The sequence below is a fragment of the Olea europaea genome, chromosome 15 (assembly GCF_002742605.1).
Source record: "Olea europaea var. sylvestris chromosome 15, O_europaea_v1, whole genome shotgun sequence".
NCBI lineage: Eukaryota > Viridiplantae > Streptophyta > Magnoliopsida > Lamiales > Oleaceae > Olea > Olea europaea.
The window spans coordinates 20,368,393-20,395,651 of record NC_036251.1 but is presented as its reverse complement, the minus strand read 5'-3'; the positions used below and the strand labels follow the sequence as shown (position 1 = coordinate 20,395,651).

General features: G+C 36.1%; 1 protein-coding gene across 3 annotated transcripts in view; it reads left to right on the top strand.

Moving 5' to 3' along the window:
• LOC111410420 (callose synthase 1-like) overlaps positions 1–10,608 on the top strand; it is a 38,911-nt gene extending 28,303 nt beyond the window's left edge. For all 3 annotated transcript variants that reach the window (XM_023040736.1, XM_023040735.1, XM_023040734.1), the window contains exons 35-43: positions 209–328; positions 409–524; positions 623–706; positions 7,789–7,901; positions 7,990–8,219; positions 8,504–9,301; positions 9,393–9,443; positions 9,670–9,855; positions 10,126–10,608. In XM_023040736.1, the coding sequence (XP_022896504.1) occupies positions 209–328; positions 409–524; positions 623–706; positions 7,789–7,901; positions 7,990–8,219; positions 8,504–9,301; positions 9,393–9,443; positions 9,670–9,855; positions 10,126–10,371 (1,944 nt within the window). In that variant the 3' untranslated portion in view covers positions 10,372–10,608. The remainder of the gene's footprint in view (positions 1–208; positions 329–408; positions 525–622; positions 707–7,788; positions 7,902–7,989; positions 8,220–8,503; positions 9,302–9,392; positions 9,444–9,669; positions 9,856–10,125) is intronic.
• The last annotated feature ends 16,651 nt before the right edge of the window (positions 10,609–27,259 follow it).

Sequence of the window (27,259 nt, the reverse complement as noted above, 5' to 3'; positions counted from 1 at the left end):
TCTTCAATCTTGTGTTTTTATTTTATTTAAGAAAATGTAGTAGTTCTATAATTTATTCATCAATTGGTTTGATATTAACATGAAGCATAAGCTGGTCTTTGTTGCGTATTCACAATGCCGTCCCAAATCATTCCACTAATTTGTCACAATTATTGGAAGTTTTAACCCTTTTTTAGAAACTGTAACAAGTGTTGAAATTTCTTCTCAGGTTATTTATCGTATAAAGCTTCCAGGGCCGGCCATGTTAGGTGAGGGCAAACCAGAAAACCAAAACCATGCCATAATCTTCACACGTGGGGAAGGCTTGCAAACAATAGATATGAACCAGGTATTTATCCGGACGGGTTGAACAAATAATATACCCATGTCTTTTGACTTGTGCCTAATTAATACATATTCGATGTGCAGGACAACTACATGGAAGAAGCCTTCAAAATGAGGAACTTGTTGCAAGAGTTTCTTAAGACACATGGTGTGAGGAAGCCAACAATTCTTGGACTTAGAGAGCACATATTTACTGGCAGGTATGGCAATTCAGGTTCCTAAGGATCGGACATCTACTAATTTTATTCTGTTTACTAACTTCCATTGATTGCTAACTTATGGTATTATTTCTTTCTAGTGTCTCTTCACTTGCTTGGTTCATGTCAAATCAGGAGACTAGTTTTGTTACAATTGGACAAAGATTGCTGGCCAATCCATTGAAGTAAGTATGTGAAGGAGATCGAGATTGATGTTGGCTTTGGTGATCTCTTACAACTTAGATTTCAAAAATTGCATCCCTTAATTCTTTCTTGAGCCATTAATTTTCTAACTGACGTGTTTTTTCTTTCTTCATTTTTTTTAATCAGTTATTTTAAGTTGATTATGGAAGATACCATGCGATAATTGTCATTTCGATTGTGTTGCATCTTTGTTTTCCCTGTAGTTGGATGGTTAACCAAAAAACTGAAACTGCTGTCTCTCTATTTCCTTCCAATTTCCCCCTTTTTTCCATTATTTACATCGTTGTTTTCATTCTTTATTTCATTTTTTCTCAAATACGAATGCCCTTTTATTGTGCTTTTGGATTAAGTTCTTTTAGTTTGCCCTCCTATAGAAATCCAATTATTATGGTGGGGCATGACCTGCTATTTTCATTATTAGGTTGGCTATTCCTGTATAAACATTTACCTCCGTTGAAAATTTTGTTATTTTCATGAGAAGCATAGTGTTGAATGTTTACTCAATTTTACCCTTTTTACTTGTCTGCTACTATCATTCAGCAGACCTTTTGGTTGCTCGATCTTGCAAACTTGTGATTCTAAAGGTATTTAACTTGCCTTCCTTATTGACTATGTGGTTTTCTTTATCATCCCTCCTTTTCTCTTCCTTTAAAACCACTAATTTATGAGTAGTTAAGACAAATAAATTTTTTGTTATTTTCATGATAAGCATAGTGTTGAATGTTTACTCAATTTGACCCTTTTTACTCGTCTGATACTATCATTCAGCAGACCTTTTAGTTGCTCGATCTTGTAAACTTTGTCAATGAGATTGGAAAAGATTACGGAAATCATCAAATATTCCGGCTATATTATAATTATATTGTACCATATATAGTTATATTGCTTTTACCATATTTAATTTGATTTGGTTCTATTTAATGAGAGAATCTCTCACATTGAGAGGCATCGAGTATTATTTAGTTTATTTGACATGATATCAAAGCTTATTCGTTAGAATTTTCTTTTATAGATTTGGTTTTCTCAAGGCAGGAGGAGCAACATGATATCAAAGCTTATTCATTAGAATTTTCTTTTATAGATTTGGTTTTCTCAAGGTCCTCCCGTCCAATCTTCTTGATATTTCAATAACTTTCTTGATCTTGGCAACCGAAAATATATGGTTATGTCTTCCATGAATTTCTGTTTTTCGCCTTCTTTTATTAGTGGAAACATCAAGCTACTGGTGATCGATTTATTCTGTCCCTAAGGTCATTGTTGAAATACAAGACCCTGCTTCACGTCACTCTCTCAATTTCCTTCCAATCTGTTGACACTCTCGAACCCTCTTCGGAAACGCGATCAATTTTGTTAGGGCAATTGGTGACTTGCAAACACTTTCAGATGGACGTTGCAGGTTTCGCGGGTTGGCGACAATAGATGGTGGACGGCGACGGCTTTAGGAGATAAAAGCGGGAGGATTGTAGAGATTGAATGACTTTGTGACGTGGGTGTGTCGGAGTATGTGTAGATAGAGATGGAGCCTGCATTAGCGACCAGTGGTGGTTGTTGGAGTGGTAGAGATGGTGGCGGATTTGTGAGTTAGTAGCTGTGGTTGGAGGTTGGGTCTTCGTCGTGGCAGGCTGATTTCGACCGTCTTGAGTTAAGACTTCACAGTGTCGGCTGAACGGGAGAATGGAGGTGGTGATCTTCCTTGTTTTGGGCCTCAATTTTTTGGTGGATCTTTGAAGTGGAACACAGGTGGCGTTTTAAATTGATTTTGTTGGGCTTTTGGAGTTTGGGTCAATAATATCAAGTTTTGGGCTTATTTCAGTTGGGCTATTAGTATTATTTCTCTTGGGCTTTAGTCTTCAGATTCATTTTTGCTAAATTTCTTCTAGTGGGCTAATTATTTCAGTTTTCTCCGTCTTCGTTATTTTTAATGAATGGGTTAGATTTTGGTCTTTTGGGCTTAGATCTGTGAAAAGTGTATTAGGCTTAGAGAGATGGATTAGTTTAGGGTTTGGGTTGATATGAAGTGATAATGGGCTTGAGGTTAAAGGCTAAATATGGTTTGGTGTGCTGAAATTTTTTATTTAGGCTAAAGAACAATATAATTGAGTTTAAGTTGGGGCTCTTAATTTCTTAAGTTGGGCTGCTTGTTTTGGCTAATTTTTATTGCGTTTCATCATAGTTGGGCTACATTACTTGGCCAGCTTTTGGATTGGTTTATTAACATAAGTTTGGTGATTGTTGGGGTGCATTATTTGGGCTGATTTTTTTGGCATAATTTAGGTGATTATTTAAATTTGTTGATTAATTTTATTGTGGGTTGAAATTTTTTCTTTGTGTAACGTGACAAAGTGCAATTTTATATAAAAATGTGAAGGTGTCTTGGATTTTGGTGATTTTGGTTGCTTGGGTGTTGAGCTAGTGTCTTGGATTCTTGGAGGATCATCCTTGTGTGTGGTTTTGGATTCTCAGAGCACAATCATCTTGGGTTTTTTGCTGTACGCTGTTTTGTAGGATTTCTTCCAACTACAGCATCTTGGTTAGCGGTGTATTGCTGGAATCTTGGCTGGTGTATTGGCGTTAGAGCTTTTGTTTGGAACACGAATTATGTGTTCGACTAAGTTCTCCCGACATATAGAGCTCATTGTGTGTTGGCACACTTTGTGAAATTCTTCTTGGGGGTGTGAGCTCTCTAGTATGTTCTTTCAGGTGGATTTCCTGTGGTGGTCTACTTTGACAATTTTTATTATTTTTTTTTTTTGTCAACATATGACACTCTAGTGCTTCAAGTGTGGTGCAAGCATTCGGTGTTTTGAGGACGATTTGTTAGCATCATCAATTTCTAGTCGGACATTGATTCTTTGTTGGGAATCATGTCGATTTTTGAATGTGTTCTTGTGTTTGAAGTTGAGCAAGGTTGAGTTTTTGGTTTTAAGGTTCTACAAAAATGATGACTAGACAGCGTAATTAGTTCGAGATTGAAGCATCAATTTCAGGGGGGATGTCAATGAGATTGGAAAAGATTATGAAAATATCAAATATTCCGGCTATATTATAATTATATTGTACCATATATAGTTAGATTGCTTTTACTATATTTAATTTGATTTGGTTCTATTTAATGAGAGAACCTCTCACATTGAGAGATATCGAGTCTTATTCAGTTTCTTTGACAAACTGTGATTTTAAAGGTATTTAACTTGCTTTCTTTATTGTCTATGTGGTTTTTTTTTTATCATCCCTCCTCTTCTTTTAAAACCACTAAATGAGTATTTAAGACACTCAAGCATACATGTCAAAAACCCCTCTTTGATTGTGAATAATTCTTGGCTTAGATTGTTGTCAGATTACAAGATCAGTTATTGGTTCTAGTCCTCATGTATGCAGAATATGTGACCCCAAATTTCGATGTTTGTTCGTGTTTCGGTTGAAAAAGAAGTTGAGGAATCAAAGTTGACCTAGTGAACTGGTTGTGGCTAGCAGTTATGAATTTCCTGTGCCGGTTGTGTGAAAGTAGTAGATTGGGAGCTGGGCTAGGCTACCTCGAATGGCATGAGCCACATGTGGGGAGACCTGCACGTATGGTTTTTAGGGGGATCTAGTCGAAAGACCGGCTTATTTTTATAGATCTAAGCAAGATGGGCGTGGTGATATGATAGGGGTCTTTGAAAGGGAGAAATAACTTAAGAAGCTTAAGGGGCTAGCTAAATACGACTACAGGCATCTAAGATTTTGGGTTGGGGGGATAAGGGAGTGAGTGCAAGACCTTGAAATGTGGTTCTTAGTCCCATAGGTCTAGAGCACGATCACGACTTCCATGGGGATGGTGCTTATAAAGTTATAGATCTAAAGTCTGTAAAAGTATAGGCATATCTTATATGGAATGTTTTGAAGGCAATGGGCGAGGAAGGGTAGCATAGCTAGGAAGGAGACTGTCAGCAAGTAGCAAAGACATCTACGGATCCAACTGGGTCAGGTCGAGAATGTGTCGAAATGGTGCTTGCATTGTGTTTGATGCCTGACCTTAGGGACCATTCTCACTTGAAAAAATCGCTCGCTAGCCGGCTTGGGTTTAAGGCCCGTTCCTCTACTGTCGTTCTTGGAATTTCCTCGATCTTCTCTTTGGCAGGTTGGTCCATAACTCTTGTGATTCCTTCCAAAACTAGTTTTTCTCTTTTGGTATGATATTTCTTGTGGTAAGGGTTCTTCTTTAGCAATTAAGCCTCCTTAATAAGAATGTAATTCCAAAGAAAAAGATGAGAAGGAAGACTTTTAGTTGTTGAATGCAAGCTTTGAGCAGCGACTGGGTGCTTAGAGTGCCCAAATGGGCGCCTAGGCGCCAAGAAACAAATTTTTGGACCGAAAGTGAAGCTGTCGCTCGCTTAGCACCTGGCTACCGCTCGAGCACTGCGCATTGGTTGCCTGGTGCGAGGTTACTATTCGAGCGACACCGTTATTTGAAAAAAATTGTTTTTGTTTTTATGGCTTGTTTTTAACCTTCTTTCTATCTAAAATATATTCTTTTGGATCCTATATATACTTCACGAATTGTATGGCTTTTATATGACTTTGTATGAGTTTCAGAGAATAAGACAATATTATAAACACAATATTCTTTGTGTTCTTTCTCCATTATTAATGAATTCTTTATTTCTCTGTCAAAGTTTGTGTTGTGATCGCTATTTCATATTGTGCCATATAATCTCTTTCCTTAATTTATAACAAGTGGTATCAGATACTAAGTTTTATTTTCCTCGAGGTTTTTTGGTTCTTGTGATGGCAATCATGAAGTATGATATTTCGCTTACAATTGCAGTAGTAGATTCTTGTTGTGACAAGTGAAGATGCAAGCAGTGCTTGCTCAGATGGACTTGGACGACGATTTGTTGGGATTTGATAGGATGCCCTAAATTGGTTAATGGAGGGAAACAACGTAAGGATTGAAAGGTCTTGTCACAAATTCATCATCTTTCGAATCATATTCTTCAAGACGTTTTGAAGAAGAAAATTGCAGCTGCATTATGGTTGAAGTTGGAGCAATTGTGCATAACTAAAAGCCTAACCAGCATCTGAAACAACGTCTGTATTCTCATTGCATGACGGAGGGTACATCACTTGAAGAACAACTTGCTGTCTTTAAAGAAATTGTCATTGTTTTATAAACTTGGAGGTTAAGTGTGATGAAGAGTATTTGTGTTTGATTTTGTTATGTTCATTGCCCTCTTCACCATTGAAGATGTATATGATGCTTTGTTTTTAAAAGAGAAGATAAAGCGTCCTGTGTGATCTGAGGTTCATGGAGAAGGCCTTGTTCATGGTGGTTATGAGAAGGACAGTTCAAAATCTAACTTTCAGTAATAAAATTTGCAACTATTGCAAGAAAAAGGGGTACATAAAGAAGGATTGTTGTAAGTTGTAGGATAGAGAAAAATTGGTTGCAATTGAGAAGTGAAAGCAACTAGAAACTTCAGGTGAAGCTGACGTCGTAGAAAATTGCTACATTTGTGGTGAACTTTTGGTTATTTCTGACGATGACTCCCTATGTGACGGAGATTGGAATCTTGATATAGTTTGCACTTTTTACGTGTCTCAATCGAGATTTGTTTTTAACATATGAAATAGTTTCAAAAGGTGTCGTAGTAATAGGTAATAATGAATCTTGTAAAATAGCGAGTATTGGAAGGGTCAGAATTAAGATGTTTGATGGGATGGTCATAGACTTGAGACAATAAGATGAGAAATGTTACAGATTTGAAGAGAAATCTTATTTCCTTAAGTACTTTTGATTTAAAAAGGTACAAGTACACTGGTGAGAGTGGAGTCTTGAAAGTTACTAATGGTGCTCGTGTTGTGTTGAAGGGGCATCAAAGGTTCTAGTTGTATGTCTTGCGAGGTTCTTCAGAATTATTGGAGACCAATAAATAGAAATTAAGAACTTTGGTGGATATTCAGTTTGGTACAATATCGTTGGAGTTTGGTTTGGGATCTGTACTGTAGGATACATCTTAGTCGAGTTCAGAAGTTATGGGTAATGCCACCATCACCAGCAGTGCCATCGTATTTGATTGATAGTTATGGACCCCGAAAGAGAGCCTCTATAAAGGTACGAGAAAGCTGATTTAGTGGTATATGGTCCAAGTGTGGTTGAAGGTATCGAGTCTAGTAAGGAACCTTCAACTGAGGCAATTTGTTGTGTTGTTTCTGTTACAAGGTCTTACTGCCTCGTTTGTTAAATATTGTTGAATTATTTGTGATTGTGCTACTCGTGGTGTAATTCAAGCAACTTTAGTACCCGAGATAATTTTGCCGAGCAGTGATTGGATTCAGTTGATTTAGTTTGTCCTAGTTGGACCTTGTGGATGAGGAGGTGAATTTTTTAGTTGGAGAGTCATTAGTTTATTTCTTGCAGTCGAATTTGTCTTCAGGTGGAGAAATTTTGAAATTGTGTTTGTTGTAGTGGAATTGGTGTCAAGTTTGAGATTTGTTGAATATGAAATTTCGATGTTGGTTTGTGTTTCGGTTGAAAAAAGAGTTAAAGAGGAGTCAAAGTTGACAGTTGAAAGTTTAGAGCAACAATTGGGCACTTGGGCACCAAGAAATGGATTTTGGGACCTAAAGTCAGCACCTGAGCTGCCATTCGCAGCGTAGGGCTGCCACTCGCTTGGCACGAGGCTGCTGCTAGCCTAGGGCGAGGCTGCCACTCTCTATTTAAAAAAGTTTTGTTTTCATTTTTCTGGCTCGCTTGTTATCTTATTTCCGTCTAAAGCATATTCTTTTGGGTCTTATATATACTCCACGAGTTTTATGGCTTTTATGTGACTTTGTGTGAGTTTTAGAGAGTTAGACAATATTGTAAATATAATATTCTTTGTATTATTTCTCCATTATTAGTGAATTCTTCATTCCTCTACCAAAATTTTGTATTGTGATTGCTATTTAATATTGTGCCATGTAATCTTGTTCTTTAATTCCTAACAATGTATTTAACACACGAGGAAATTATATCAAGAATTTTTTGGTGACAACTGGTCTAGTTTGTTTCTTATGGTTTCTTTTTTTGTTGATTTGTCAGGGTTCGTTTCCACTATGGCCATCCGGATGTGTTTGATAGATTGTTTCACTTGACAAGAGGTGGTGTCAGCAAAGCTTCTAAAATTATCAACTTAAGCGAGGACATATTTGCAGGCATCATCATATTCTTACAACAACTCTGATCTAATGTACAGTAGACTTAGGGATTATCTGTTCTCATGCATCTCTTTATTCTGTGAAGGTTTCAATTCCACACTACGTGGAGGAAATGTTACTCATCACGAATACATACAAGTGGGTAAAGGGAGGGATGTGGGCCTCAACCAAATCTCGCTTTTTGAGGCAAAGATAGCTTGTGGGAATGGAGAGCAAACAGTGAGTCGTGATGTTTATAGGCTTGGGCACCGTTTTGACTTTTTCCGTATGCTGTCGTGTTATTTCACGACAGTGGGCTTCTATTTTAGTACCTTGGTACTGTTCAAACCATGTTTCATTTACTTAGCCCTTGTTTGAGCCCCATTTTGAGGGGGAAATTTTTTTTTTTTTGAATAGTGTATTGATGGGAAATGTGTTGTTAAAAAAGAAGAAAAGGTTTTGGATTTGTATGTAATATTATTTTATTGAAGAATGTGTTGTTGAAATGATGTCAAAAACACTGTTGAAAAATGCATTTTTTCTAAAGAATGGGCTCAAACAAGGGCTTAATAATGTTATCTGCTCAAAAATGTATCTAAACAACCGTTTTGTTTTGGCAGCTTACAGTGCTAACGGTATATGTGTTTCTATATGGTCGTCTGTATCTGGTTCTCAGTGGACTGGAAAAAGGTTTGAGTAACCATCCTGCAATCCGAGACAATAAGCCTCTTCAAGTTGCTCTTGCTTCACAGTCTTTTGTTCAAATTGGACTCTTGATGGCTTTGCCTATGATGATGGAGATAGGCCTCGAAAGGGGTTTCCGTACTGCACTAACTGATTTTGTTCTGATGCAACTACAACTTGCTCCTGTATTTTTCACTTTTTCTCTTGGAACAAGGACACATTATTATGGTAGAACCTTGCTTCATGGGGGCGCACAATATCGAGGTACAGGTAGAGGCTTTGTTGTGTTTCATGCAAAGTTTGCTGACAACTATCGGTTGTACTCCCGGAGCCATTTTATCAAGGGAATTGAACTGATGATTTTACTACTTGTATACCATATATTTGGTACTGCATATAAAGGTCTTCTGGCTTATGTATTCATAACTGTATCAATATGGTTCCTGGTGGGTACATGGCTTTTTGCTCCTTTTCTCTTCAATCCATCTGGATTTGAGTGGCAGAAAATTGTAGATGACTGGACGGACTGGAACAAATGGATGAATAATCGTGGAGGCATTGGTGTGCCTCCGGATAAGAGTTGGGAATCTTGGTGGGAGAAAGAACAAGTACATCTTAATTTTTCTGGGAATCGTGGTGTTATTTTTGAGATATTATTATCCGTGCGGTTTTTTCTATATCAGTACGGGCTAATATATCACCTAAGCTTCACCAAGAGAAACAAGAGTATTCTGGTACGATGTTATTACAATTTCACGTATTTGAAGATCGTTGAGTAGTTTAAAAGGCTGCTGCTACAATAACATTATTTTGCTTCTTTTACAGGTTTATGGTCTTTCATGGCTCGTGATCTTTGCGATCTTGCTAGTGGTGAAGGTAAGCTGCTATATTACTTTTGTCGAATGTATCTTTAGTTGAGTTCCTTGTCAGTTTTTGAGAACCCACCCCTTTATCTTGCCATGAAAGGTCATTAAAGTGGTAGATAAAACTGGATCTCAAGGTTTGAGATAAAACTCTCTCATTTTTAAGTGGTGAATGCCTTTTCTAGGCTGAAAAAAATATTCATTGTTTTTCATTCATAAAAGCCCTGAATATTTTGCAGGCTGTTTCGCTCGGAAGGAAGAGATTCAGTGCTGATCTTCAGATTGTGTTTCGATTGATTAAAGGCCTCATATTTCTTTCATTCGTCGCAGTATTAATTACCTTAATAGCTGTACTTGACATGACATTCGTGGACATTATAGTTTGTATTCTCGCATTCATGCCCACAGGATGGGGATTACTTTCGGTAAGTGAATTCTTACTCTCGTTCGGCTTCTTTGCTGTCCTTTGCGTCAATCCCAATGTCCACACTTTGTGCATATTTACTTGCTGATTATTTTATAATCACTTCTGGTCAAACATATTTTTATTCATACATGTCATATGTTTCTCAGGATCCACAACTTATAGACATCAACTAACATGCACTCAGAAGCGAAATGTTTTTCTTCCATCATTTTAACCAATTTGTTGTTGGTTCTGAGTTTCTCACCCGACACTCTTTTCCATTCAACAGATTGCACAAGCTCTAAAGCCTTTAGTTGTGCGTGCTGGAATCTGGGGATCGGTTCGAACGCTTGCACGTAGTTATGAAATCGTGATTGGAATGCTATTATTCACTCCTGTTGCATTCTTGGCATGGTTTCCTTTTGTTTCCGAGTTCCAAACTCGGATGTTGTTCAACCAAGCATTTAGCAGAGGTCTACAGATTTCTCGTATTCTCGGTGGACCAAAGAAGGATCGCTCCGCTGGCAACACATAGTCCTAACATTCAGGTTAAAAACGCTTGTGGCTGTATATACTTAAACATTGATGGCTTCTGTTTGTCTCAGCTTGTGAACATGCATATCTATAGGTTCTTACATAAATTATAATCACAAATGATACTGGTATTGTAAATTATTCAAATCTGCATGCTTGCATGTTTTTGCAGTTTTACGAGTTTCGTTGTAGATATGTACTGATCGTTTTTTAAGAAAGACGAACGGTCCCTTCTAAATAGTTTATAGTTATATATTTATATTTATTCGGAACTGTTTCGATTCATGAATTGTGATTGAGTAATACTACTTGTGTTTGCTAATGTACTTATCCATGTGAGATTGTTGTTATTTTTAAGTTGTTTAGACTAATAGAATGGGTTGAATAAATTATTGGATAAAGTTGTTAAAAAGTTGAAACTAAATTCACAAATTGAAATCGTGATCACTTAACCAATTGAAAAGATAGTGATATTGGATAGCGTTGACAACTGCTCATAATAATCAGCAAAAACAAGACACTATAATTATGCTTGGCCGTGGATCCCCCATGTGCACTCTACAACTATGTTGGGCCATTGATCACCATGGGTACTCTATAGCTGTGCTGGGCCGTTGATCCCCATGAGACTACTCACACAGCCAACCTAACGCTTAGCCCAAAAATCACCAATAAATTGGATGAAAATCGCTTAACGATTGTCAAGGACGCAACCATTGGATAGTTGGAGGCTCCCCACTTAGAACATGGGGTCATGAAAGAGGTACGTGTGACACGTAATGTGGCACGGTAACCGACTAGCTTTCATGTGGCTTCATGTACTTATAAATATACCCAAGGAGAAATAGGTATCTTATAGAAGAAATTTGACTCTCTGAATATATTCTTTGCTTTTTCTCATTCAATACTAATATATATATATATATATATATATATATATATATATATATAGTAATGGTTGGAGGTAAAATTGGGGAGTAAGCTCCGTCCTCATTTTTCTGGTAACATTTGTTTATTCGAATAGCAAGAATACATTGTGCCGCTAGGAGGGCACGGGGATATTGTTTCATGACTACTTCAGTTAGTTTGGACATGATTCAGTGTTGGAATGTTTGTTTAATTTTTATTTATTTTTTCTTTTGACGGACGGACAAAATTTAGGGATTGAATTGGAGTGTTTTTTCTTTTTTGACTGACCGTAGTTTTCTTTCAAAAACTCATAAATACATATCTAATTATGATTATATATTTTCAAAACTTACTTTTAAATCTCATAGAATCCTACTAATTAACACTACTCTAATTAGATCTCCAACCCCTAAACATTAGCTACATGACTCACCGTTGCTTGTAACGCTAGACCACAACACACCATGGTGATGAACTACTACCATCACAAACATCGTCTCACTGACATCAAAAACATCGATTTTTGGTTCGTAGTGATAGTGAAGTTTGATTTTTATAGTGGCTTTGGTTGTGGGTTATGTGTTTCTAATGTGAAGATGGTCGTGTGACGAATGAATGCTTGTTGTGGTCGTGTTCGAAAGTCATTAACGAGGTGATTAGAGGTGGCAATTCTTGTTCTGGTGGCGGATTGAGGTGGTACTAAAGAAACACATTTTACTAACTGACAACTAATTAATATGAAAATCAAACTAGCCAACAATTTGTAATTTTCTCAAATTGTTGTCTTTGTTGAAATGTTAATAATTGTAATATTTTGCCTCTATTTGCTATAAATAAGTTTACTTTTAAATTCATTTTCAATCACACATTCTCATTATAAAATAATCTTGCATATGGATCCATAACTTTAACTCTACTGCACATTCTCCAAATAAATAATTGTTCAAAGAACTTATTCTAATAAATTCTACATCAATTGGGCCATTAAATCTCATTTTATGACTAGCATAGTTGTTATGAGATGCATTACACTTGCTAGAGATTTTAGGGTTTGTTTGTGCCCCACTTTTTTGGAAAATGAATTTTACAATCTTAATTTTTTGATGGATGTGTGATTGAAAAGTACATAATGTAGTTTTGAATTTACGTGTAAACTTATTTTATTGAAAAAAATGTATAATTGAAAATGAATTTGAAAAAAAAAATGAATTTACAAAAAAATGGGCCTCAAGCAAGAGCTTAATGTCTTCAACAAGCAAGTTAGTGATGGTTTGCATCCTCTATACGTATAGCCCTTTTTAATTTTGATAAGTATCAAATTTTTAATAAATTCTAATAAAAATTTGATTTTAAAATTGATAAAGTTGTGAATCTCATCAACTATGTTATTAAATTAATATATTAATTGATAACATGAACTTAAATTTTTATTAACTCTTTTAGCTAAACCAAATATCACATAGTTTGTTATCATATTTTTATGTGCAAGTAAAATGTCTTTTTACAGGGGTGTTATCAACTAAGATTTTGATGAATTTTAAATGATTATAAATTCTAATGAATTTGGTGGATTTAAATAGATTCTTACAAATTTCATAAGAATCTCATCAAATATGGTGAAATTTCAAAATATTTACTTATATGTATTTTAAGGTTGAAATCCAACCAAATCTTTTAAAATCCTTTTATTAATGAAATCCTTATAAATTCACTAATTATTGAGAATACTTAAATTTTAAAGGATTTTATTAAAATTTCAGTTGGGGACACCTAAATTTTAATGAATTTAATTAAAATTCAATAAAATCTCAATTGAAGATACCTAAATTTTGAGTGACTTTTAAAATTCATTACAATCTCAATTGAGGACATCCCCTTTAATCTACATATTTTGTGTCTGGTTGAAAATAAAAATAAAAAAAATCTTATAATTGGATAAAGATAATCCTTAACCTTCAAGAGTATCCAACTCACACACAAACACACAAGCGGAAAGGAAATAATTTTGAAGTACTCTTTTTTTAAAAAAAAAAAAAATTCAGAAAAAGCAACAAAGAAAGTCTCCCAACGGCAAACACCTATAACCTAACCGACCCGATAGCAGGGACGGACCCCCCCCCCCCCCCCCAAACAAATTTTTTTATTTTTTAAAAAAAAAAAGAAAAAAACCAGTTTTTTTTGTGCAATTATTTTTCTTTTTCTTTTCAGGGCACCCGATTTAAAATTTTTTATCCAGATCTTAGATCCAATCCTGGATCTGTTCTTGCCAGATAACAATTAACATCGTACAAAATCAAACACAACAAAAAAAATACCATGTTACACCCAAACTAGAATTACGCAATTGGATGAGAATATAGTTTAAGGACATAATGACATATTTAAAAATAGTAACACACTGGTTCATTGGAAAAAAAATAAAATAAATAAATAATCCCACCAAAACATGCAACAAATACAACGGAAAAAAATAAAAAATAAAAAATAAAAATAAAGAAAAGATGAGCTATAATGAGAAAAATGCAAATTAAATGTGTTTCAATTAACAACCGATGTCTAGACAAGAAATGTGCTTTATGAATTTAGAAAACCCCGTAATACAACGTTTTCCAAGAAACATAATTAAAACATTCAAAGTAATTCCCAAATAGGCTCTAATTTATCAGCAATACATGTATAGCAATGAACTCTCAAGTTGCTATACATGACATAGATTTGCTTGTTTTAACATGTTCATTTGATTTAATCTTAGGAACTATACAAATTTTACGGCGCATGCTATACTGACGTCAATCCAATAAGTCGGTACCAAGGACAACAATCTGTGTGTTACCTTCTAATTTTTTTGGGAGTACAACAGTTACTATCTTAACTGTTTGGAGGCTGGATTTTGACAGGGTGATATGCCCTAGAATGCACTTCACTGCTGAATATTTCTCTAAAATAATCTGCAATGACAGTTACCACTGCCCTCGCCCCTAAATGCCAAACACTACTGGAATTTCTGACCTTTGATAAATTATTTTTGTTTTCCGTCTAACTGACACTTTGGCGTGGAAGTATTTTGTTCTCATGTCACCTGCTTTTATCCGTTTCGCCCTCGATCGTTGATGCCAATACAAATTCGCTATTTCTGAAGAAAGTTATATCTCCTGCTTCAACTTCGTAATAGCCTCCAACTGGTTAGAACACACTGAACTATTTTACAAGGCCTTCACTCTCTTTTTTCTTACAGTTTTGGATGCCACTTACCAATTTTGAAGTTGTTGTATACGGGTTTCTTGTTTTAAGATGTTCATTTAATCTTCGGAGCTATACAAAATTTTACGGTGTATGTAATATTGACGTCGATCCAATAAGTCGATACCAAGGACACTATACTTGTGTTACTCTTTTAATTTTCTTTGGAGCACATAGTTTCCTAATTCCGAACATAAAATTCATGGACTTTTTGAATGATTTTAAAATATAAATAAACATTAGATTTCATCCACATTCATCAAAGAATTAATTTAATCGGTGGATATATTAGAAACATCAACCATATGATCTGCGGAGTAGATGACAAGTGCTTCTCAGCGATTTCACTTAGTCCACCAAATTAAAATGCTAGCCATTGCAACTTGTACTGGTTAAAAGGAATAGTTTCCCATAATTCATTTTCAGTCATATGGCTTCAAATACAATAATAACCTATGCTTGGATCTGACTAGGGATCATGTATTGACTTCTTGAAGCCACATGTTTTCTTGGCTTTGTTGTTATTTGGTACCGTATGTCGGTTCCTTATAAAGGAATGTCCCATTTGTAAAGGAATTGTCAGATATAGTTCGGTAACCCCTATTTCTAGTACCTGAATCCTTTAGCTGAGGTTGCTATTGGAATACATCTTGACGATACGTCGACGACCTAAAGTACCTAGAGTAGAGAGGTTGGCATCAGCACCTTATGTTGTGTCCAAGGATCTGCAATGATTTACAGCTCCTTTAAACTTGAACTGGCAGTTTTGCCTTCAACACTAGATGCTTAGCAGTTAATTTCTAGATTTCAAAATTTACCGTGTTGAGTTTTTGATACCCAATAAATCTCGGGCTATAATGTTAACGTGGATTAATATTATTTCATAGGTATAGGCCGATGAATGAAATAAATCTAACAACTAAGTCCATGAGCTAGACCCGACCCAATTATATTTCTTTATGGATGACTTGAATCTTGGCCCGTTTACCCCTTTAATGGCCCAACTTAAAGTCTAACCCCAGAGTATATATTTGGCTATAACCCTAACCACTTTCTAATGATGATTGTGTGATTTTGAGAGAAAAAAAATTGAATCCCGGCTGCCCCTCTTTGTATGAGAAAAAAGGTCTCCAGAAGTGTCAAGAACGCTTGTATAACGTGTGCAATTAGTGGTTCTTTCATAGTATACTTTTGTGGTGTCTTCTCTTAGCTTTTGTGGCCATAAATCATCATCCTTTCTTGTCCTACGTGGGTAAGATTGAATAGCAACTAAGGTGAATCAATTGGTTGTGGTTTGGAGCCGATTGGACTGGTTGTTGGTTAAAAAAGATGTGTTGGATTGAGCCCGGAAATCATCGATTTGAAGATCTTTCAAGAGAGCTTCCGCAACAATTGGTATCAGAGTTTCAAGATGGTGATTTTTGGCTCGTGAAACATACCAAAAAGTCTAGAAATCGCAGTAGAAATCAGATCGAAGAAGCTGCCCAAAAACTGTCAAAATCAGTCTCCATTTTTTGTGTTTTCTGATCAATCCAGAAGGAGTTTGGGGAAACGGAGACCACTGACGTAACGTGCAGGAGGAGATGAACCATGCAGGCCTGTGCGTGTCGATCAACGGTGGTGCGTGAGGCCCACGCCCAGAGGGAAGGATCCGCGCATGAGGGCACGTGGAGCGTTTTTTGGTGAAGGTCTCTTCAGGCAGTTTGTTCCTCATATTATTTCTGACATTTTTTGTGTTGAAAGTTTTCTGTTTCAGGGTACGCAGTAATCTGGACAGCGTTGTTCTTCGGACGTTCGGACTCGATTGTAATTTTTTGGTTGCTGCAGTTTCCAGAGACTTTAGGACGAATAGCGGTGGTCCTAAAGTGATAAAATTCGCAACTCTTGTAATTTACGGACTCAGATAGGTCCGCTCTGGTATATTGGCTTAACTCAATTTAAATTTCAGTATTAGCAGATCATTGTGTGAGGTGATCGTTAGAATTGGAGGTTGTCATTGCTTGACAACCATTGGTTGTGCTAGAAAGTTTAGGAATTATTTGCTCTATTTTGAAATGTTGAGCTTTGATTACAAGTTGATAGTTGATTTTGTGCTTATCTGTCATATAGTCACCGTGTGAGACTTGTTGCGTGAAAATTTGAAATTTTTGTTTATATACCTTCGTGTTTGCATTAATTATCCAATTAGAACACCTGAACTTGACCCGTTCGAACATTCCCTTGATCTAAGATCGTGAATCTTACGAAACCCTGAAAATCTAGAACGGAGTATATTGTGACCTTAGGATTACTTTGTATGACCTATTTGTGACTTGGTTGTTCTGTTTTTATTTTCTCCTTAAAAATGTCTTCACACTTTGAAGTTGAAATTTTTAATGGGAAATGAGATTTTTCAATTTGGCAACAAAAGACGAGGAGTATTTTGGTCCAACGAAAAGTTTCAAAGGCCATAGATAGCAAATTTTCTGCAAATTTAATAGAAGTACAAAAAGAAGAGTATGATGAACGTGCATACACTTCAATTATTTTACACCTGTCTGATAGTGTTTTGAGAAAAGTAGGAAAAATGGATTCTACAAAACAACTTTGGGAAAAGTTGGAGGACTTATATTTGTTTAAGTCAACTCCTAATAAATTGTACTTGCTTGAACGATTTTTCAGCTTTAAAATGGATCCTTCAAAGGATCTTGATGATAATCTGGATGTCTTTAACAAGTTAGTTCAAGACATTGTTAATTGTGATGAAGAGGTATCTGAAATATATAAGGCTATTATCCTGCTTAATTCCATGCATGATTCATATAGGGAAGTTAAGAATGCAATTAAGTACGGTAGGGACACCTTAACACCCGAGATTGTCATAGACTCACTTAAAAGTAAGGAGATGGAGATTAATGCTGAAAAAGAGGATAAGAGGAGTGGCAAATTACATATGATGAGGAGTAGAACGAAGTTTAAGCAAATGAATTGGGTAGAACTCAAGACGGTAGCGATTCGAATAGTGACTCGAGTGATGATGGTAGTAAGAAGAAGGGCAAGGGACGAGATAAGTCTAGTGGTAGAAAGTGTTACAGTTGTGGTAAGTTTGGACACTTTATTAGGGACTGTCCCAAAAAGAAAGATAAGCTGAAGAGTAAGATGAGATGTGAGACGAATTTGGTTAAGAGGTTGAGTTATGACCCCATTGAGGTTTATTAAGCATAAACCTAGTCACTGCATATGCATTTGTGTGTAATCATTTTCTGCATGTGTGTGATTGTCTAAATTTTGTTGCATAATTATCTGCTACATCTCAATGTGTTTGATATGTGCATTTGCATGAATTTGAGACATTAGGATTACTTGGTGTAATTGCTTGCATGCATAGTGGGTTAGGATGCATTAGCAGTGTGTTGTATGTCTTTTGGTAAGGTGGAGTATAGATGCCTAAGGGTATATGGTGGTTTGTATCGGGGATGTGGAGTGTGACATTTGGATCACGAGTAGAGATTGATCAAATGTCTAGAATTCTCTATCTGGATAGAGACCTTGATCAGGTGGAGTGTGAAAGAGGCACTTCTATCACTTCTGTTAGGTGGAGACCCATTATCCACATAGGTTGGGAGAAGTGATGTGGAGATAGATGATTATCCCGTAGACTTAGGATCTATTGTGACCTACCAGTTAGACATGAGTTGGATGATCAGTCTAGTGAGCTTGGTGGGCGATGAGAGCAGATATGTGTTCTCGAGGTGTGAGCAACACGGAATGGGATAGGATAAGTGTGGTGAGATCTTTTCTTAGGGTCATTTATGCATGTGTTGCATATGTGGTTGACCGTGGTTTGATTGATTTGGTGTTAATCTATGGTTCTATGTGAACGTATTTCTGAAAAGATTTGTGTGTGTTATCCTATAGTATATCTTCATCGCATGTGTATTTGCTCTTGATTGTTTACTGTTAAATATTTGCTTCAACTTGGGTGTTTTTGGAGCATGTATGGTATGTGTTTCAAGTTGGAAACACGAGGTAAGGTCTGTGATCCAATTTTATTGCCTACCTTTGATTGCTTGCAGATTTATTGGGCATCAAGGTGGAGATTTGTTGGGTTTTTGATACCCAATGAATCTCGGGCTATAATGTTAATGTGGGTTAATATTATTTCATAGGCATAGCCCGATGAATGAAATAAGTCCAACAACCAAGTCCATAAACTACACCCGACCCAATTATATTTCCTTATGAATGACTTGAATCTTGGCTCGTTTACCCCTTTAATGGCCCAACTTAAAGTCTAACCCCAGAGTATATATTTGACTATAACCCTAACCACTTTCTAATGATGATTGTGTGATTTTGAGAGAAGAAAAATTGAATCCTGGTTGCCCCTCTTTGTATGAGAAAAAAGGTCTCCAGAAGTGTCAAGAACGCTTGTATAACGTGTGCAATTGGTGGTTCTTTCATAGTATACCTTGGTGGTGTTTTCTCTTAACCTTTGTGGCCATAAATCATCATCATTTCTTGTCCTATATGGGTAAGATTCAATAGCAACCAAGGTGAATTAATTGGTTGTGGTTTGGAGCCGATTGGATTGGTTTTTGGTTGAAAAAGGTGCGTTGGATTGAGCCCGGAAATCACCGATTTGAAGATCTTTCAAGAGAGCTTCCGCAACATACTGGAAATGGAACAGACCAAGAACATGTTCAACCAAGATTCCTATACCGGTCGAAGTTTTCGAAAGTCCAAAGAACAAGTCCAGAAGACGAAGAGGGAGTACATAACAAAAGACGTGGAATTTTACATACACCAATGCATATCTGGTTTCATGATTCTTTAGAATTTTCCTCTAAATTATATGACCATATGGTAAATTTGATGAACCAACAAATGTGGGACATCATAGATGGAGTGGAAGAACTACAAAAGAACAGGATGGTGAATTAAAATGCGTGCGAATCAAGTGCATATTCCTTTGGTGAACCCGGTGCATAGGCTGGATTTTGTTGGAAATTTACCTATGGGTTAAACGAAACAGCCCTGCACAACCAAGTTTTAGCACCCTTCAGAAAATCGTGAACATGGAACTGGCTCCAATCCCACCAGGGATAGTATGCCATATGATTTCAACTATCCAGCTACTGTGGGACTATGCTTTAGCATCCAACCTGAGAAGAAATACTTATGCTAGAACTAGTTCCAATCTTCTTGTGAATGATGCCCTTGGACTTAGTTTTAAGAATTAGGCTTCTTTAATAACCATTTATTCTTCATCTTCATCTTCACGTTGTTGTTGATTGTTTTAATTTTGGAAAAATTACAGTAGTCTATTTTTATTACTCCAGGGATTTTTTTTCTTGGTAATTGTCTAGTATTTGGAATTTTAAACACATGAACTTCATGAAAAGAGGAAAAATGGAGCTTAAGTATAGAGCGAACGATGCAAAATGAAAGAAGTCAATAAAAATGAAAAAGAACAGAGTAGTGAACTCAGCGCCCTATGTTCTTTCCAAGAATGTGCAATGATTTACAGCCCCTTTGAACCTAATCTACGATTTTTCCATCACCACTTGATGCTCAGCGGATGATTTATAGATTTCAAAATCTACCAGAAATGGAACAGACCAAGAACATGTTCAACCAAGAACCCAATGCCAATCAAAGGATTCGGAAGTCCAAAGAACAACTCTAGAAGATACAGAAGGAGTATGTAACAAAAGATGTGGAATTTCTCATTCACCAATGCATGGCTAGTTTCTAAGTCTATAGAATTTTCCACAAAATTATATGACCAAAATGGTACGTTTGGTGAACCAAAATACGTGAGAAACCATAGACTGAATGGAAGAACAGCAAAAGAAAGGGACGGTGAATTCGAAAATGTGCGCAAATTAAGTGCAGATACATTTGGTGAACCTGGGTGGGCACTCTTGGCTTGGTTGGGAATGTCCCTTTGGGTAAAACGAGATAGGCCCTGCACGACCAAGTTTTAGCACCCTCGGGAAAGAATACTGATGTTAAAACTAACTCTAATACAACCTGGGATAATATGCCCTACGGTTTCAACTATCCAGCCTGAGGAGAATAGTGATGCTCGAACTAGCTTCAATCTTTCTAGGAATGATGCCCCTAGACCTACATTTAGGAATTGAGCATAATTTACAGCATGATTCACATCACACTCACATGTAAAGTGTGGGGTTTACGATTAAAATAATCGCGGACCCCACTGATGAGAGAGAGCTGTAAATATACAGTCCTACATGGACTGTACAAACAGCAATTTCCTTAGGAATTAGGCTTCTTCAATAACCATTTTTTCATCTCCATTTATTGAAGTTGGAACTAACTCTAATCTTCTTGGGAATGATGCCCCATGACCAAGATTTAGGAAATAGGCTTCTTTAATAACTATTTATTTTTTATCTCTACATTGTTGTTGATTATTGTAGTTTTGTATAAATTACAATAGATTCATGTTATGATTCGAGTGATTTTATTTTTGTAATTGTGTACCATTTCGAATTTTGAATCAATGAATTTCATGATAAGGGGAAAAATTTAGCTCAAGAATATTACAAACGATGTGAAATGGAAGATATCATTAGAAAGACAAAGAACGAACTACGAAGAAAGGTGCATGAACTCGGCACCCGATGTTCTGTTCGAAGATGTACAAAAATTTACGAGCCCTTAACCTCAACCGACGATTTGGTCATCACCCCAGAGGCTCAGCAGGTAATTAATAGATTTCGAAATCTACCAGAAATGGAACATGCAAAGAATTTGTTCGATCAAGTATCTTATAACAATTAAAGGAATCGAAGGTCTAAACGACAGATCCAAAAGAGGCAGAGGACGTGAAATTTCTCATGCACCACTGCATGGCTAGTTTTAAGAGTACAGAATTTTTCTCTAAATTATATAACCAAAATGGCATGTTCGATGAACGAAGAAATGTGAGACATCGCAGATCGAATAGAAGAACTACAATAAAATGGAAGGTGAATTTAACAATGTGTGCAAATCAAGTGCAGATTCCATTGGTAATGATGCCCCTTGACCTAGTTTTACTAATTAGACTTCTTTAATAACCATTTATTTTTCATCATCACATTGTTGTTAATTGTTAGAGTTTTGGATAGATTACAGTTCTTTATTTTTATTATTCCAGAGATTTTTTTTTCTTTTAATGATGGGGAACCCGCAGTCGCTACCTTTGGGTGCGTACTGAGTAAACCCTCGGGCCGACGCAATAGCCTACAAATTACGCCAGCTAGGTAAACCGTATGGGCCAAGCTCGGTGCGACAGGCTCGACCGAGAAAGTATTGGTAGGGAATTTTAAATACTGAACTTCATGATCGGAGAAAAAATTAAGGTCAAGTATATTGTGAACAATGTGAAAGAAAAAATGATGTTTGGAAAGATAAAGAACAGACTACTAAGAAAGGCGCAAGAACTGAACACCCTATATTCTGTTAAAGGATGTCCAATGAGATACAGTCCCTTTGAACCTCAACCGATGTTTGGCTATCACCACTAGATGCTCAGTGGGCAACTTTTAGATATTCAAATCTACCGGAAATGGAAAATGTTGCGAAAATCTCTCGAAAAATCTTGATATTGGGCTCAGAAAACATCCAAAAGAACACCGGTTTAGCTCGGCTCAACCCAAATCTTCCACACTTGGTTGCCACAATTTTCACTCCACAAAGGAGACTATGGTAGTGGTATATGCAATCCACTAAGAACGGAGAAAGATGAATGAAGACGACAAAAACACTCCAGGCTCTCTAACTCCAAAGAAAGCCGGCTGCCTCTCTCTTTCTCTCTTGCATACTACACACACACAATGGCTGCTAAAGGAGATGGATGTATATAAAGCCAAACCACTTAGGTCACTCAATTGGGCCAAGACTTGTGCAAACGGGTTGCCACTTTACCTAAACTAATGGGCTACTATCTAAGTCCAAACTTACCACTAAGTAGTCCAACTAACCAAAAGACCATCCAACACAAACTCGGTCTTCCAAAAGTATAGGTCGTTTCCAAGTTGAGCCAAATCCATGGTATTGATAAATTATCTGACAACTGTTTTAAAAAATGATCGCCCGAATTTTATTGGTTATCAAAACACAACAGAAAAGACCAAGAACATTTTCAACCAAGCATCCTATAACAATTGAAGAATTCAAAAATGTACAATCACGGCTTGTTTCATGATTTTTGCAGAATTTTCCTCTAAATCATATGACCAAAATGGTATGTTTGGCAAACAAGAAAAGAACTTCAAGAAATAGTGAATGGTCTTATCAATACACAAATGCATAACTCCCCAGTAATTTCAATTGCGCTCATACATCACAGAACAAATGGAAAAGTTATAAAAGAATGGAAGGCGAATTTAAAAATTTGTGAGAATCAAGAGCAATTTTTTTTTGTAAGCCCGGGTACTTGATTTGGTTGTGAATGACCCTATGGGTTCAATAAGATAGGGCCTGCACAACCAAAATTTAGAACCATGCCAGGGAATAATGATGTTTGAACTAGCTCCAATCCCACCTGTGGTAATATGCCGTATGGTTTCAACTACCCAACCGTTGCAAGACTAAGTTTTAGGATCCAACTTGAGAAGAATACTGATGTTGGTAGTGTCTCCATTCGTCCTGATAATGATTCCCCTTGACCTGGTTTTAGGAATTAGGCTTCGTTAATAACTATTAAGTCTTCATCTCCGTATTGATGTTGATTATTGTAGTTTTGAATAAATTACAGTAATTTATTTTTATTATTCCAGTGATTTTATTTTGGTAGTTGTACTCCATTTGGAATTTCAAATATACAAATTTCAAGTTGAAGAGAAGACTAAAGCTTAAGTATATTGCAAACGATGCGAAATGAAAGATTTCATTTAAAAATGTGTGCGATCAAGTGCAGATTCCTTTGGTGAACCTGGATGGACGGATTGGATTTAGTTGTGAATGACCCTATGGGTTCAACAAGATAGGACTCGAACAAAAAAGTTATATTACCCCGCGAGGATATAATGATGCTCCAATTTCATCTGTGTAATATGCCCTATGGTTTCAACAACTCAGCCGTTTAAAGACCAAGCTTTAGCATCCAACTTGAGAAGATTATTAATGTTGTTACTAGTTCCAGTCTTCCTGGTAATGATACCTTTTGACCTAGTTTTAGGAATTAGGCTTCTTTAATAGCTATTTATTCATCATCTCTACATTGTTGTTGATTACTGTAGTCTTGGATAAATTTTATTTTGGTAGTTGTTTACTATTTGGACTTTAAATCCATGAATTTCATGATGAGAGAAAGAATTAAGCTCAAGTACACTGCAAATGATACAAAATGAAAGAAGTCATTCAAAAAGAAAAATAATGGACTGCTAAGAAAGGCTCATGAACTCAGCACCCTATGTTATGTTTATGGATGTGCAATAATTTACAGCTCATTTGAACCTCAACTTGCGGTTTGACCATTACCGTGATGTTCATCGGGTAATTTCTAGATTCTGAAATCTATCAGAAATAGAACAGACCGAGAACATGTTCAACTAAGAATCTTATACCAATCAAAGGATTCGGAAGTCCAAAAAACTAGTTCAAAAGATACGGAAGAGTACATAACAAAAGACATGAAATTTCTCATGCATCAATGCATGGCAAATTTCATGAGCCTGCTGATTTTTCCTATAAATTATACTACCAAAATAGTACATTTGGTGACCCAAAACAAATGGTCATTCCAGTCAGAATGGAGGACTGCAAAAAGATTGGGTTAGTGAATTCGAAAATATGTGCAAATCAAAAGCACATTTCTTTGGTAAACATATGATGCAAGAGGTTTCGAGTCAAGTGATGCTAAGTTGTCAGATAGCACGTTAATGGCGCTAAGATACCATGAGTTGGTAGACCAGCGCAAAGATGGAAAGAGATCATAATCTTTTTCTAATTGGGGTAGTTTTGAACACGTTTTGGTAATTTGACCATAACTTTGGCTATGATTATTAGAATCGCAATTATGACCTCTATTTGGAAAGCTCTTTTCAGTGTGCACGCCAAGGTAGGCGTTGTTTTCAATGCCAAAATATGTTGTTTTCCCTTCCGAATTCCCCTTTTTAGTTATTTTTTTCCATTTTTGGTAATATTTCATTTGTCGCTTTTGAGATGATTATGAACCAGATTTGAGACAGATTTTTGGTAAGTTACTTCTTTTATTACTTAGTTTATTTTGGTATGATTATTGGGATTTTTCTATTTTTGGTAAAATTTCGATAATATCGTTCTTCTTCAGCTATATAGCTCGGCTTGTGCTTTTTTTCGTCATTTTGTATTTTGAATAATATTGAGTTGAATTTGAGAAAAATCTCTATGTTGTTTGGGCATTTCTTTCGTATTTTTTTCGTGAATCATCTGTGGTAACTAGCCTATAGGATAATCATTATCCTGCTCAGCGTCAACATAAGTAGGCAAACTAAAATTTACTGAAAAAATGACCCTATTGGTTCAATGAGAGACCCTGCACGACCATGGTTTAGCACCCAACCAAGGAATACTAATGTTGGAACTAGCTCCAATCCCACCTAGGGTAAAATATCCCATGGTTTCAACTATCCCGTTGCCGCACAACCAAGCTTCAGTATCCGACCTGAGATGAATATTGATGCTGGAACAAGTTATTTTCTTGGCAATGATGCATCTTGACCTATTTTTACTAATTAGGCTTCTTTTGTATCACTACATTGTTGTTGATTTTATACTTTTAGATAAATTACAATATTTTTATTTATTATTCCAATGATATTGTTGTTGTAATTGTGTATTGTAAAGAATTTACAGTTGATTTTTTAAATAGAATTTGTAATAAAACCAATAACACACAACAAGGACATAAAAGGAACACAAGAACACCAAAAATTGTTGACCCAATTCAGCCGAAATAGACCTAATCTGGGGGCTCGGCGACAACACATTCCACTATGGCACAATCTACCTTCCAAGAGAGCAAGAGTACATCAAGAACCACACAAATCACAAGGCTTCAGTCACCGATCTACAAGATCTCGTGAAACACAACTCACGAAATCAACCAAACGTTTAGGAGATTCACAATACAAGATCAGCCACTCTCTCAGACCTGATCAATAACTAGAATTACAAACTTTATAACACAAGATCACATAAACCTTACAACACAGGAGAAAATTTCAGGCTCAAAAACTCAGAGACAAAGTAGAGAGAGACCCAGAAGAGAGAAGGAGAGAAATCTGGAATTAACTAAAAGTCACGAGACTTTTGGGTAGAAAAGGACGGTCTACCTTCCAAGGGTCAATCTCAGCCTTCCATTTAATCCAATGGTCCAAAATGAGTCTCAACTAGCACAATCCAAGTGAGTATCAAGTGTCCAATAATTGAGTGCCAATTATGCAAATTTTTCCAAGTAAGCCGAAAACCCAATTTACAGAAATAGCACTCATTTTAGAGTGTTTAGAGAAACACCACTTTTCACATTCTTCACCTTGATTCTCAATAACATACTCTCTGGTTACTGAAAGCGCCGTGGAACAGCTGTCCATCATCATTGCTCTAATACCTGCAAAAGAAAAATTAACTTGTGTCAATATGAAATAAGGATAAACATGTTTTAAACTTTGGTTTCCATATCAAAAGGATTTTTATCAATATGAACTTTAATCAATTTAACTTCACCTTGAGATAATTTTTCTCTTATAAAGTGATATTTCATCTCGATGTGTTTTGATCTTTCATGATAGATGGGATTTTTACTGAGTAACAGAGCACTCTGACTATCAGTATATTTAATAGGAGTATCATTCACAAAGTTCAGTTCTTTTAAAATCCCCATTAACCAGGTACATTCTTTCACAAATTCAGTTATGGCTACATACTCAGCTTCTATGCTGGACAATGTAACCAATGGTTGCAATTGTGATTTCCAAGTTATGCAATTTTCCCCAAGAGTAAAGAAATAAACTATAGTTGATTTTCTACTGTCTGTCACCAGCAAAATCAGCATCAACACAATCTTTTAAAGTTAAATTTTTAGATCTTTTCTCATACACTAATCACAGATTTAATGTACCAACAATATATCTAAGTAACCATTTCATCCCAGCCTAATGAGACTTGCCAGATTTGGACATAAATCTGCTTAGGAAACTGATTGCATAATCAAGGTCAGGTCTGGTTGTTATCATGGAAAACATTACAGAACATATGGCATTTGCATAGGGTATATTTTCCATTTCCTTCACCTCTTCTTCAGATTTAGGGGAGTTAGACTTAGATAGGTTCATGTGGGCAGCAAGGGGTACACTAACCACTTTACTATCTTTCATACCAAACCTGGTCACTACTTTATATAAGTATGCTTCTTGTGTAATGGTTAACCTTTTTTCAGATCTGATCTTTTTTATAACCATCCCTAGAATATTTCTAGCATATCCTAGTTCTTTCATATCAAATTCAGATTTCAAAAGATTCTTTAATCTGGAAACTTGAGACTTATCAGGATTGGCCAAAAGCATATCATCCACATACAGTAGTAAGTAAACTTCCTCCCCACTTTTCACATTGTTATAATATAAGCAAGCGTCAAATTCACTTTTTTTGAACCCAATCTTTAACACATATGCATCAAACCTTTTATACCATTGTCTAGGGCTTTGTTTCAGCCCATATAATGATTTTTCCAATTTTCAAACATATTCAGATTTGTTTTTAAC